Source organism: Colletotrichum chrysophilum (assembly GCF_026319265.1).
Source record: "Colletotrichum chrysophilum strain AFK26 chromosome Unknown scaffold_13, whole genome shotgun sequence".
In the NCBI taxonomy this organism is placed as follows: domain Eukaryota; kingdom Fungi; phylum Ascomycota; class Sordariomycetes; order Glomerellales; family Glomerellaceae; genus Colletotrichum; species Colletotrichum chrysophilum.
The window spans coordinates 108779-121467 of NW_026517300.1; the positions used below are offsets into that span (position 1 = coordinate 108779).

Genomic DNA, 12689 nt, shown 5'->3' on the forward strand with positions numbered 1-12689 from the left:
AGATGTCTTTCGAGCGTGGCAACAGAACGCTCTTCAGCAAAGGCGGCGATTCCCCCTTTCAGTTGACGAGTTGGCAGCTGCGGCAATTCTTGACAATTATCTCCATGACTTGATGAAATGTCTCGACGATTGTTTCTTCTTCGGCACCTTGACTCGCGTTCATCAAGGGCATCAAGCCCCATGTGTCCAGCTCTCTACAGGATATCATGTTCTGAGAGATGAAGCGGGGATCAAGTATGGAGAAACAATTTCTAAGGGGAACTCGTCTCACATCAAAGTATGGACTCTTACAGCGTCTTCATTGTGTGCAGAGACCGTTCCATGGTCAACCATCGTCTCAACTCTTATGCATGAGATGACCCACGCCTATCTCAATACTTTTGTTTGCAATGGTGAGCAGTGCACAAGAAACTCCATCAACACCGTTGGCTTAAGTGGGCACGGAAATACGTTCCTCAAAGTCCATGCTCTTATCCTTCAGCAAATGCGCTCCTGGCATACTGTTCTGGCGGACATGGACTCCGCATGTAGTCTTGAGGGAGGCTGTGTTGATGGGTACTCATGCGCCATTGAAAATGAGGCATATCGACAGGCCATGCTTGCAGATAGCCTACGGAATTTCCTACCTCTTCGAGCTGACAGTCCCAACCAATTGCTTCGGCTGGTCCAAGGGGAAGTAAATGGCAGAACTATAACGATGGTCCTTTTCCGTCGGCGAGGGTCCCCGATTCCGCATCCTGATGCTTGGATCGTACGGTACCTATGCTGCTGATATGGTGCATTGAGCGAATGGGATGGTAGGTATTTGGCAATCTGGCTGAAACTCTGGAGTTTCCTGAGTGATTCGCATCGGCTGTTCTCCATGTTTTTCTTTTTTCTTTTTCTGTTGGGAAGTTTTTGTTTCTGCGATGATTGGTTTTGTAGTACTTATCCGCTTTGCTATGTATCCTCGTCTGGGGACCTTTGAGGTCAGCGCATCAGATACCCTGCTAGGCAATGTTGATATCAATATTCGCGCGACTGTTTGCATGTACACGAAGAAACAGGTTGGTAGTTAATTTCATGATTGTATATCTACTGGTAGGTGTGATAGAATGAAGATGAGGAAAAGCAAGAAGACTGCCTATTTTTCCTGTGTTATAGGTATTTTATTTCCCGTGCACTAAGTGACTCCGACCAGGGACGATAATAAAAGGAGTAAAAAAAATAGAAGTAGCAACGATAGCAGACGACGACAATAGACGACGACAATAGACGACGACGAGAGATGACGACGAGAGACGACAACGAGAGATGACGACGAGAGACAGTAAAGACGACAACAAAGACGACAACAAAGACGACAAAAACGATAGCGATCACAATGATAACAACAAAAATACTAGCTATAAAGTCTATACGCACTTGCAGAGTCGCTGTAGCACAGGAAAATCAGGCAGTCGACTCAAAATAAGAAGTCTCAACGTTCAGGTCCTTTCACAATCAAGCAAGAAGATGCCTGCAGTCGAACGCTTCAACCACATCTATGGCGATATGATATGCGACAACAGCTCATCTTGGCAAATATATCAGCATACCTTGCTTGCTTTCGTCAGGTTATTTCTTGGACTCTTCTACCGGGAATGACCTTTATGGCAAAGCCACCTTGGGAGCATCGCGGTCGCCTATTGTTTGACACCTTTTGCTACCTCCAAATACTCGATTTGGAGGACGCTGCCCAACAAAAGGCGAAGTGTTTCTGTCGATCCTACAGGATAATTAACCTTAATCAAAGGTTCCTCCTTGGAAGGACACCTTGAGTGAGGTTGTCAAAGAAAGCACCAGTTCGGAATCAATCCCCGCTGCCTTCTAAGACTTCCATAAGAGTGAGCCAAGTCTCTCCAATCCCGGCGCAATCATGATCCCAGACTTCTTTCAGACAGTAATTCGTTCCTGGACAAGCCACTATTAGCCAGCATGTCGGCGCCTCAAGCGCAAAGGCAGGTGCCCGTCCCGGTCCAGTCTATACAGCCTTGCAACCACGCCACGTTTCCAAGGGCCATCCGCCGAGGAGCCGAGGAAGTGGTGCCCGACGACAGACCGGAGTGGCCTCTACAAGTCCATTCATACGGCGCACGAGACCTGCTGAACAAGACCGTTGCCGGTTTCCTCCACGACAAGCTCACCGCTCGCCAAAAAGCGGCTCAAGATGGATTCCACAAACGCTTCAAGGACGGTTCATCTATGGCGGCTATTCTCGACACGATGCCCGCTCTGGCAGGCAAATCACCGCCATTGGACACACTCTTGCGCGACCTTATGCGTTTCTTGGACGACCGCTTCTTCTTCGGCAGTATGACTCGCAGGGGGCTACCAACTGTGCAGCTACTCACAGGATATTCGCATCTGGGCGTCGGAGAGGAGGGCAAGTTGGGTGACGCACGTCAGAAAGGGGAGAACCTTGTCGTAATACGACTTTTCTCTAGCTGGCGTGACCTAAGTGTACCACACAGGACGATAGTCAAGGGTGAGTGGTCAAACATTGTCGGGGTTCTTATTCACGAAATGGTCCACGCATACCTCTTTCTTTTTCTCTGCAAAGGACAGACATGTGAACGAAACAGACTCAACACCTATGGCGTCACTGGCCACGGGCCGGTATTCACTAGCCTCCTGGCTCTCATCATACGGGAGATTAGGAGTTGGCACAGTGACTTGACGAATCTCTACCCCAGCCATTTCGATGCTGTCACCGGGGCCGACTGGAGATCGTGGGATCTGGAAACCTCGGCACGTATTCAGCAATGGCGTGTTTACAAGTCTAAAGGTTACAGGCCCTTTCAGGAGTTCGTCGGTCGCGAACTCGTTGAGTTAGGCGAGGTGAAGATTGGCGGCCGGCTGATTCCACATGTCACTTACTGGCCTCCGCGCTCTCAGGTGCCTTTTGAACAACGATTTAGACGGCGAGTTGTCTTTGCAGGAATACGACAATGACGATATGGAGTATGGTGGCGACATGGACAATCACTAAAATGACCAGAGCGATGATCACAACCAACACGACAGCCGTAACAATACAGCGACGTCGAGTGCGACGGTCAAAAGAAAGGGGATCTCAGCAGCGCAGGAGGCTATAGAAGAATTGAGCGAGGAGGACAGGCCTGCTCTTAGTAAAATAGCCGTCTTCTTCTCTGTCTTCTTCTCTGTCTTCTTCTCTGTCTTCTTCTCTGTCTTCTTCTCTGTCTTCTTCTCTGTCTTCTTCTCTGTCTTCTTCTCTGTCTTCTTCTCTGTCCATTTTCTTCTCTATCCGTCTTCTTCCTCATCCGCTTTTTTCTCTATCTATCTTTTTCTCTATCCGTCTTCTTCTCTATCTTTCTTATCCTTTGTCCGTTTTCTTCTCCGTCTATCTTTTTCTCTATCTTCTCCACTTCTGATCACCGTCGCTATCCTGCAGTACCTTGACCGTATGTGCCATCGTATTCATGTTGGTCCATAGACTGAGTTGAAATGAGGCGGCCCGATTCTGGTCCCTTAGAGGTCAAACACGAGTAATCATTCCACGAAGCGTTAACTTTTGCTTAATCATTATCCCAAGCGTATCCGTACACATCAATACACATGAATCTCGTCTCAGCATCCCTCATTCCCTCTGTTCCCAGTGAAGTTTCCTTGTCTAAGCATCCGGGGTATACACGCCATCCTTGCAAAGCACGACAATCTTCTTGAAGAAACGGCGCCACTCGAGCGGATCGCCCTTGATCTTCACGAACCGGATATCCAGCAGCTCCTGTTCCTCGGGCAGCCGGTGCTTGTCGATGTGGATCTCGCCGTGCAGCGACTGCCTCCTCTCGTCGAGCGTCTTGACCCGCAGCGTGGCAATGTGGTCGCCGTACAGGTTCGGGTTGACCGGCGATAGCGGGACGTTGAGGTGGTGCAGCGCGTCGCTGAGCATCTGCACAATCAGCGTCGGGGGCACGTGTGAGAAGAAGCGCGTGAGCGACTCGAAGGGCACGATGTCCCGGAAGCGGCGCGCCGCCTGCGTGAGCGTCAGCGGGACGCCGGGCGTCTGCGAGAACTGGCTCATGGACGGCTCCTGCTCGAGCGACTCGAGGAAGAGGCGGCGGTTCGCGACGCCGGACTCGCTGCGCGAGATGGGCTGCGTGGAGGACACGGCGATGGGGTTCATAGCCGTGAGGGCGGGCCGCTCCCAGTCCCAGGCGACGTCGTTGATCGGGGTCTCGGGCTGCGTGAAGGAGACCTTGCCGGAGCCGGAGGAGTCGAGGTCCATGGCGTCGGCGTTGGACGAGGTGCCTTGCGATGCCGTCGGCTGTTGGCTGAAGTCGATGCGCAGGCTCTCGAGCATCTTGGTGGCGAGGTTGATGGGGTCGGAGACCTGGCCGTCAGAGGTCAGGTGCGGGTTTGTGCGGGTGTACCACGGGTGTTGGCGGACGCGGGCGAAGGAGAAGCGCTTCTCAGGGTCGATAGACATCATGCCCCGGAGCAGGGAGAGGGCGTTCGTCGGTATCCTTGCCCAGAGGGCATCTGTGCTGCGGCCATTGGTCCGAACGTACTCTTGGTATTCCCAGCTGACTTGTGATGGCTCGTCCCAAGGTGTGTTTCCGACGAGTAGCACAAAAAGAATGACACCGCAGGACCAGATGTCGACCAGATCTGGAGAGTACTTGCTGCCGGTGGGCGTGGTCTTGTCCGCCTTGCTGCAGGCGAGGATCTCAGGGGCGATGTAGGGCGGGCTGCCGCAGAGGGTCGAGCTGGTCTTCCGTTGGCCCTTGTACTCGAACATGGTGGCCATACCAAAGTCCGCAATCTTGAGGTTTCCCGTTTCTGAGAGCAAGATGTTCTCTGGCTTCAAGTCGCGATGCGCCACGCCCTTGGAGTGGACGAAGCTCACGCCGCTGATGAGCTGGAGGAAGTAGACGTGGGCAATGTTCTCGTTCAAGCCAACGTCGGCTTCAATCTTGTCGAAAAGGTCGCCACCGCTGGCGAATTCCATAGCGATCCATCTCCAGTTGATGTCCTCCCCGGAAGCGAACCACTCGATGATGTTTGAGTGTTGGCCGACATGAGAATGCAGCGAAACCTCCATCAACAGCTGCTTCTGCGAGACCCTGCCATGTTTCGTAGCATATCCCTTGTGGATGAACTTCACGGCGAAAACCGGTGTTGTCGCATCTTGCGGAATGGCCTTCTTGATCCTGTGTTTACCATGTCAGTGGGGTGCTCCACGATGGGCGATTCGCGAAAGAGGGGTATCCCACGATGCGTATGCGCCCCGTCCAATGGTCTTGGAGATGATCCGGAAGGGCAGATCCGTGGGCAGGGGGTCAAGCTGCGATTGTTGCATCTTGAATTGGTGAGTATGCCACGTCCGGATGGTGTTTAGATGGTTCCAGTGGGAGAGATTGCGGTTGGCTAGTCCATGATGGAGGGCGATCTTAGACGGGAAATGAGACGGTTAACAGGGGTCTTGGATCACAATGGGATGACTCTTTTCTGGCAAACTAAGGCAGGCAACAACAGCATCACAATGGGCACAAACACTATGCATGACGTAGCTGACTAGGGGAGGCAATTTGTGCACAAAGAACCTACTCCAGGGTCCCGATTCAAACAGACTCGCCGTGTTCATGGCCTGTCTAGGACCCTGCTCCACGCGGTCCCATTCCTCCCTCCAGGCATGGAGCGCGCGCATCAACCGCGTAAAGAGCTTTTGGCGTGTTTTGATGCCAATTCCAGGGTCGTTTCAGCGCCACCGTAGCCGACGCGTCTCCATTGGCGGATAAGGAGCCTTATCGTGGTTGCCGGAGCGTTGGCCTGGTAAACAGTCCGCAGCACACCCCCTCTAAAGCTACAGGGGCCCGCCGCCTCAGCCCTCGCCGCTTTTGCAAAGGGCAAAGCTGTAGTGGGGCTTGAACTTCAACACATCACGTTGCAGTGCGATCGACCAAGGCTCAATTTAGAAAGAGTGAATTGTTCTGGTTTTATAAATTGATTTGCTCAAAGTAATTTCTTCTGGAACAACTGCAAAAGCTGTTGTAAGCCATCAAACGCACGATGCATCAACGGCGTATCCTTTTTCCTTCTAGCGGTTTTCATCCCTTCCAGGGTACCGGCAGCGGCATCAAAGGCGTCCTGCGATCCAACCCTCTGAATTCCTCTTGTATTTTTTGGTCTCGCAGGCGGCCAATGTGACGATTACTACTTTTTTTGATTGGTGAAGGGCACAGGTCAAAGTAGTTCCAATGACATAGTTCCCATATTGTAGTTCCCATGTCGTATTTCCCGAATTGTGTCCACGACCTCGGAGAATTTGTCGTGGTCTTTTCGAGGGGAGGCCCACGCCGTAACTTTCAATGTCTCCATTACATCTGAGGGCTGGAAAGTAGTCAGCACCCGAGTCTCTTCATGATGTGGTTCAAAACTTACCCTCGAAAGCCTCTCTTTCTGCGGCAGACATTGCACGCCTTGATCTTGCATCCCTTGCACTGGAAGACGTACTCTGTCTGGAACTTGTGGCAGAACTCGCATTGCAGTCTTTCAACTCGTACAAGATCCCACCGGATCCATGGATTCTGGTGGCTCGCGCAGTATCGAGACGCCTTGTCAATGGGTTGTCCGGGGAACATTGACGAGTTCTTGGAGCTTTTGGAAGCAGTCTCCTGTGTCTCTTTGGTCTGGGACTCTGGCCCATGGGACCCATTTCCCGAGGTGGGAGCCGGAGAGGATTTGACCGTTTGATGTTTGGCCACGGATTCTGTGACCCTTTGCAACGATTAGCAAGCTTTCTGATGTCTGGGGATATGTGATAGACTTACGCTAGGTCACGGTCCTGCTTTACGCAGCCGGCCCCAAGGCAGCCATGGTGTGCCATGATGGAGTGTGTTCCTGAAATTTTGGGGAAGCAGGAAATACTTTGGAAGATCGAATTAGACGAGTCGCAAATGCAAATATTTCACCGGGCAGAATGAAGTGTGAAGGTGAAATTGTTGGTTGAGCGATGAAAGGTGAGGAGAGGGAGTTGGGGTCTGAAGAAAAGGAGGGTGAGGTTGGATTGGGTTTTAAGCTGAGGTGAGGTGAGGGTAAGTACTTACAGCTGCCCCAAGGCAGGACCAAAAGAGAAATTTCAGATGTCATCTGAGGCAGAGGCGGAAGGAAGTTGCCAAAGGCGGGCAGGCAGCCTTGCAGGAAGATGCCTGCCCCTCCAAATCGTTTGAGCTTTACCCAGCAAAAGCGTTTGTGAGGGAGAACAAAGACAGAAAGAGCAGGAAGGAAATTGCTTTGTGTCAAATTCATGGTATGATTCTGTGAAAGTTGGATTCTTCCGCAATATTTGTTTGCGAGGAAGAGAACGAAAAGTTTGGATTCTACATCAGCCCGACTTTTATGCTTGTTTTCCAGGCCCGCGTGGGATCACACGATGTCATGTGCCTCAGCGCCACGGAAGCACCTCTTCTGTTCCATGGCCTTCCGTCCCTGGATGTAAACTAAGATAAAATACTCTACTGATGCCTAATTCTTGCTGGTGAGGCCATAGAACAATGTTGATGCGTGATTGAGAATGAGATGTAATGTGCTGATTGGATGTGTAAGTCATGCCAAGGACCTGCTACGCTGATTAGCGATGGATTTGGCTGTGATAATGAAAATAGGACGATGATGTTCCTTTCTATATTCTAGAAGTTTGAGGTTGGATCAAACAAGTTATTTTTGCAGAAATATAGAAGAAGTAACTATCTCAGAGGGAACGGCAGTCAGCTGCTGGGATGACAGGCGAGTGACCGGATTTAGAAAGAAAAATTGAGATGAGATAACTTCAATGACAGGAACAGATCCAAAAACTTGGCGATTTCGGATATTTTGGAGCGCTGGGGCATATATTGGCAAAAAAAAAAAAAAAAAAAAAAAAAAAAAAAAAAAAAAAAAAAAAGAAGAAAAAAAGAAAGGACGATTATTTCGTCAATATCTTCCCACGAATGACTAAGAGAAGTATCAGAAGGAAAGGTTTGCCCTGGTCAACTTGATATAAGTAATCAAAAATAATAGTTTCAAATTTTTTTCCATTGTAATTTAAACGCATCCTCAAATTCCATCACCCAACAAAGCAGGAAGACACTGCCAATATGAGGCCGTCTTGAGGTGAAGTTGAACACAGCCAATGACATGTCTTGGCGGTACGTACCGGAAGACCGTTGGCAGCTCGTCGTACGGCAGCGACAGCGCTAACCCGGAAACGTCAACCCAGCCCAGTCGGCGCGTCGTCCAGGTACCGGCTCCCCCAATTCTCCAATCCTAGAAGCCCTCTCGCCCTATGGAATAACGACTTTCTGTTATTCTTGACGCCGCTGCAACTTCTCATCTTTCGCCCCTCGATTTTCTGCGCATTTCTCATTCTCCAGCTGCTCATAAACCCAAGGAGGAACCCCTTCTCCTCCCGATCCAGCATCCAGCCTCCTGCTGTATCTCGTCTCTGTTTCTTACCAGACATCATCGCCTTTGCTTAGACCTCGAGGTCATCGATACCCTCAAAAGCTATTGCTTTCTTCGCACTTCCCAGTATTCGACTTCATCAACAATGGACTACAGCATGGAGGACTCCCAGAACTCTGCTCCCGGTAGCGTCCAGGCAGCCAAGCTCGGTGGCGCCAGGAAGGGACCCGATGCGCAGAGCGTCACCAAGAGGTATGAGGAGCTGGTCGGCGATGACCGCCTTACTCGTGATCAGGTAGACTGACTTTGTGGTCACAGATTGCAGACAGAGCTGATGCAGCTCATGACTTCGCCTGCTCCCGGCGTCTCTGCCTTCCCCTCCGCCGACGGCAACCTCATGTCGTGGACGGCGACCATCGAGGGCCCCGACCAGACTCCCTACGCCGGCTTGACGCTGAAGCTCAGCCTCTCTTTCCCCAGCAACTACCCCTACGCACCACCAACCGTCCTGTTCAAGACGCCAATCTACCACCCCAATTTCGACTTCTCCGGCCGCATCTGCCTCGACATCCTCAAGGACAAGTGGACCCCCGCCTACAACATTCAGACCGTTCTCCTCAGCTTGCAAAGTCTGCTGGGCGAGCCCAACAAGTAGGTAGACCCAGCTGAAAAGTGGTTCGGCGCACACGCTAACATGATCACAGCTCCTCTCCTCTCAACGGCGAGGCCGCAGAGCTTTGGGACAAGGACCCCGAAGAGTTCAAGCGCAAGGTCCTCGGCCGTCACCGCGACGTTGAGGACGAGTAGACGTCGAGGCACGTGAATGAGAAGAGCTTGCGAGAGCGACGTCACGGGGAGAGTGGCATTGGAATTTGAGCACTGGAGAATCGGAGTCTTGTATGATTACGGGCCGGGAGGTTTTTGGAACTCTTTGTTAGGAATTGGACTGCATTGCATGGCTGGGACCTGGGTAGGATTTGATATATCCTGTATCTGCGTCTGGCAGACCACCAAGTCGATAGAAAGGACCTTGTCGGACGGTGTGTTGTAATATGAACCACAAGAAATCGTTGTGTTGTCCCAAGAAGCCTCTCATTTTGTTCACATCCCATCGCCCCGCGCGCGCATAATCATCCCACCGCCACCACCGACCACACACAGCGCGGGGTTCCAAAAAAACAAGAAACAGCAAAGGAAGTCGTCGAGTCGTTGGTGGGGAATCAAGTGTTATTCACATTTCCGTCGATTTTGTATGTGAGACTAGAATGCCGAATGCAACTCCTATGCCTTTATGCCGCCCTTAAACCATCCCAAAGAGAACTTTTTACTCCTCAACGACAACGGTCTGAAGACCCTTGGGGTCCTTGACGTTGACGGCTTGGACGTAGCTGTACAGCTTCTCCTTGGCACCCTCCTCGTCGTTTCGTCTGCGGGAGATGCGGATGCGGAGTCTGTAGGGGACGCCCTTGACACCCTGCTCCCAGACCTTCTTGTTGAGCTGGGGGTCGACGCGGACGTCAGAGGTACCCTGTGAAGTGATCGAGGTTAGCCGCTGTTCTGTCCAGCTGTGAAGTAGTTGATCCTCGAATCGCCTGTCGTGTGAGAGACCGGTCGTGGTTGATTGCGGTCCTGGGCGCAGACTTTTCTTCTTGTCGCATCGGGTGAGGGGCAGCGGAACGTACCATGGCCTGGAGCGCGAAAGCCTTGATCTCCTTGATGGCACGGGGAGCGCGCTTCTTGAAGGTAACACCGTGGAGCTAGTAGAGAGGCGCAGAGTCAGCATCGCCGTGTCCTTGTCGAAAAACTTTCCCGGCACCCATCACCGCTCGCCATCCCCGCCTCGGGCGACGGCGGCGACGGCCTCTTGTTGGAAAATACTAACGCGCTTGTGCATGTGGATGGTGTACTCGCGAGCGACGACGTCCGCAATGGCGGAACGCTGCTTTCCGGCAGGCTTCTTCTGCTTGGTCGACATTTTGGCGGTACCTCTCGTCGTCGTTGGTCGTCGGAGTCGGTCGGTCGGGCGATTGTCTAGAGAGTTTGTTCTCAGGATAAATGGCCAATCCCACAAAATGTTGTGTAGAGTCCAAAAAGCTAGGGTTACAGCTCTGATTGGCTCGCTACGGATGGAAATCTCGCGCACGTGATATTATGTCAGCGCCGCGACCATGGAAGATTTGGGATGGGTGGATCTTGGTCGCTGCGAAAGAGGGTGGGAGTGGGACGCCTTGGGCGATGCACCGCGCTGGGCGCAATCGGGGATAGCGCGCTTTCCTTCTTGCTGCAGTGGACCGGCTTGCTGCAGTGCTGCACCACACCTCAGCAAGGCAGGCCGTCCAGTTGAGAGCGAGTGGTACGTATCGCCGTCCCGACCCAGCCTCCGACGCAGGTTCCTCCCCCCTGACCAGACGACGAAATTAGTCCCGGGTCTAGACGACGCTTGCTCTGCTGTTTATGCCGTGGAGAGCAGCACTTTAGCAACTCCCAAGACCATCACGCTGCCGCGCTATCGCCAACCACACTGACGCTGTCAGTCTGCGCCGTGCGCGATCCTTCCCTTCATACGCTCGTTCAACACACAGTAATTCCAAACCCGGGGGACAATCGACCATCGAACCCATTCAGCCCGCGCCGCCGAGGACCTTGCCTAGGACACCTGCCAAACCGCTCGCTTGGGGGCCTGTTTGCAGATTGCACCTCATTTACGATATCGCGCATCCTTCCGACGCCTCACCTTTCGACTTCACATCATCGGTAAACAACGACCGACCCGACTTGCCCGATTATTTTACTTTTCCAAAAATTACCGCCGATACCCTTTTCACTCTCCCGACTTTGCGACACGCTTTCGCTCTTCACCAACATGATGGAGGACCGATCAACAGGGGCGTCTGGCACGCCGTCCCCTCAGCCTGACTTCGAACGCAACCGATTGCCGACACTCTTCGAGGTTTTGAGCAGACGGACGCTGCCCCCTGTCGACCTGTTCTCATTCTACATCTTCATGCGAGACCAGCAAAAATCGGTCGACTATCTCGATTTCTGGTTCGTGCAGACGGAAGCAACTCTCACACGCGTTACCTGACTAACGACTCGCAAATAGGCTCGATGTCGCTCAGCACATGTCTCTATGCCGTCACTATGTCCGCGAACTTCGCAGATCAGTCCTCGTCGGCACCCCCGACCTGGACAAGTCCGGCTCGAAGCGGTCTTCCGCGATTCTCGACGGCCTCGGCGACATGAGCCACCCGGCTGCCGGCCCTTCCATGTATGCAACCGAGAAGGAGAAGAACCAGGACGCCCAGATGTCGGCGTACCTGCGCGAGGAGGCCCACGACTCGCCGCAGAGCAGCACAGGCGACCACCGCAGCCGGCCGAGCGGCGCATTCAGCCACACGCGGGACCTGACGACCGACTCAAACTCCCCCGCCAACGCCGTCGCGAGACAGGACATCCGCGCCTCCGCCGAGAAGATTCTCTACACCTTCCTTCTCCCCGGCGCCGAGCGCGAAATCATCCTGCCCGGCTCCATCACCCAGGACGTCACCACCGCCATTGAGGACTTTGGCAGAGATGACCCCGAGGTCTTTGACGTTGCCAAGGACTACGTCTTCCAGGCTATGGAGCGCGACGCCTTCCCCAACTTCCTGAGAATGAAGGCCCTGGGCAACCTCATCCCCACCACCCTTCAGATCAGAATGATCGTTGGTCTCCTGTCCATGTTTGGCGGCTTCTGGGCTGCTTTCATCCTCATCTTCCTCGATGCTGCTCGTACCACGCGCTGCTGGGTGAGTTTCTCAAACAATGTCACACAATGCAGGGGTCCATGCTAACAATCCTTTCAGCTCATCCTCCCTTTTACCGTTGGTGTCTACTTCCTCGCCTCTTACCAATACTCACTGGATCCTGTCCTCGCTCTCATCGGACTGAGCGAGTACACACCCTTCAACTTCTCCCGGATCCGTGAGCCCTACGTTCGTAAGCTCCTCGCTAAGCGGTCCATCATGGTCCTTGCCGTCACTTTCCTAGTTGATGCCGCGCTCTGTGTTCTGTTCATCCTTGTCCCAGGCAAGCGGCTTTGATCAGCAACAAAGAGACGTGGTAGCATCATCGTGCAACGAGCGTGATGTTTACCAAGAGAGAGCTTACGACCGTTATGACCACCAAGGATTTTTGAGCGACCAAGTTTTCGGGTTTTGTTTTTTTTCGGTATTCCATTCAGGATACCACAGAGGGTTTCATTTTTCTCATGGCGTAGAGGGACA

General features: G+C 52.7%; 6 protein-coding genes across 6 annotated transcripts; 3 read left to right on the top strand and 3 right to left on the bottom strand.

Moving 5' to 3' along the window:
• Positions 1–1956: 1956 nt before the first annotated feature.
• COL26b_002557 (uncharacterized protein) lies at positions 1957–2449 on the top strand (the record flags this gene model as incomplete). The annotated part of the gene is given in 2 exon segments (XM_053175472.1): positions 1957–2332; positions 2346–2449. 2 exon segments carry the CDS (start codon positions 1957–1959, stop codon positions 2447–2449), a joined length of 480 nt encoding a protein of 159 aa, XP_053040476.1.
• Positions 2450–3652: 1203 nt separating this feature from the next.
• Positions 3653–5341, bottom strand: COL26b_002558 (uncharacterized protein; the record flags this gene model as incomplete). Its single annotated transcript, XM_053175473.1, has 2 exons — positions 3653–5192; positions 5256–5341. The coding sequence occupies 2 exons, from the start codon at positions 5339–5341 to the stop codon at positions 3653–3655; spliced, it is 1626 nt and encodes a 541-aa protein (XP_053040477.1).
• A 1018-nt stretch (positions 5342–6359) lies between these two features.
• On the bottom strand, positions 6360–6868 carry COL26b_002559 (uncharacterized protein; the record flags this gene model as incomplete). The annotated part of the gene is made up of 3 exons (XM_053175474.1): positions 6360–6372; positions 6424–6759; positions 6813–6868. The coding sequence occupies 3 exons, from the start codon at positions 6866–6868 to the stop codon at positions 6360–6362; spliced, it is 405 nt and encodes a 134-aa protein (XP_053040478.1).
• Positions 6869–8569: 1701 nt separating this feature from the next.
• On the top strand, positions 8570–9231 carry COL26b_002560 (uncharacterized protein; the record flags this gene model as incomplete). Its single annotated transcript, XM_053175475.1, has 3 exons — positions 8570–8719; positions 8750–9075; positions 9129–9231. The coding sequence occupies 3 exons, from the start codon at positions 8570–8572 to the stop codon at positions 9229–9231; spliced, it is 579 nt and encodes a 192-aa protein (XP_053040479.1).
• Positions 9232–9748: 517 nt separating this feature from the next.
• Positions 9749–10399, bottom strand: RPL31 (60S ribosomal protein L31; the record flags this gene model as incomplete). The annotated part of the gene is made up of 3 exons (XM_053175476.1): positions 9749–9952; positions 10107–10181; positions 10307–10399. 3 exons carry the CDS (start codon positions 10397–10399, stop codon positions 9749–9751), a joined length of 372 nt encoding a protein of 123 aa, XP_053040480.1.
• Positions 10400–11287: 888 nt separating this feature from the next.
• On the top strand, positions 11288–12506 carry COL26b_002562 (uncharacterized protein; the record flags this gene model as incomplete). Its single annotated transcript, XM_053175477.1, has 3 exons — positions 11288–11469; positions 11528–12212; positions 12270–12506. The coding sequence occupies 3 exons, from the start codon at positions 11288–11290 to the stop codon at positions 12504–12506; spliced, it is 1104 nt and encodes a 367-aa protein (XP_053040481.1).
• Between the last annotated feature and the right edge of the window lie 183 nt (positions 12507–12689).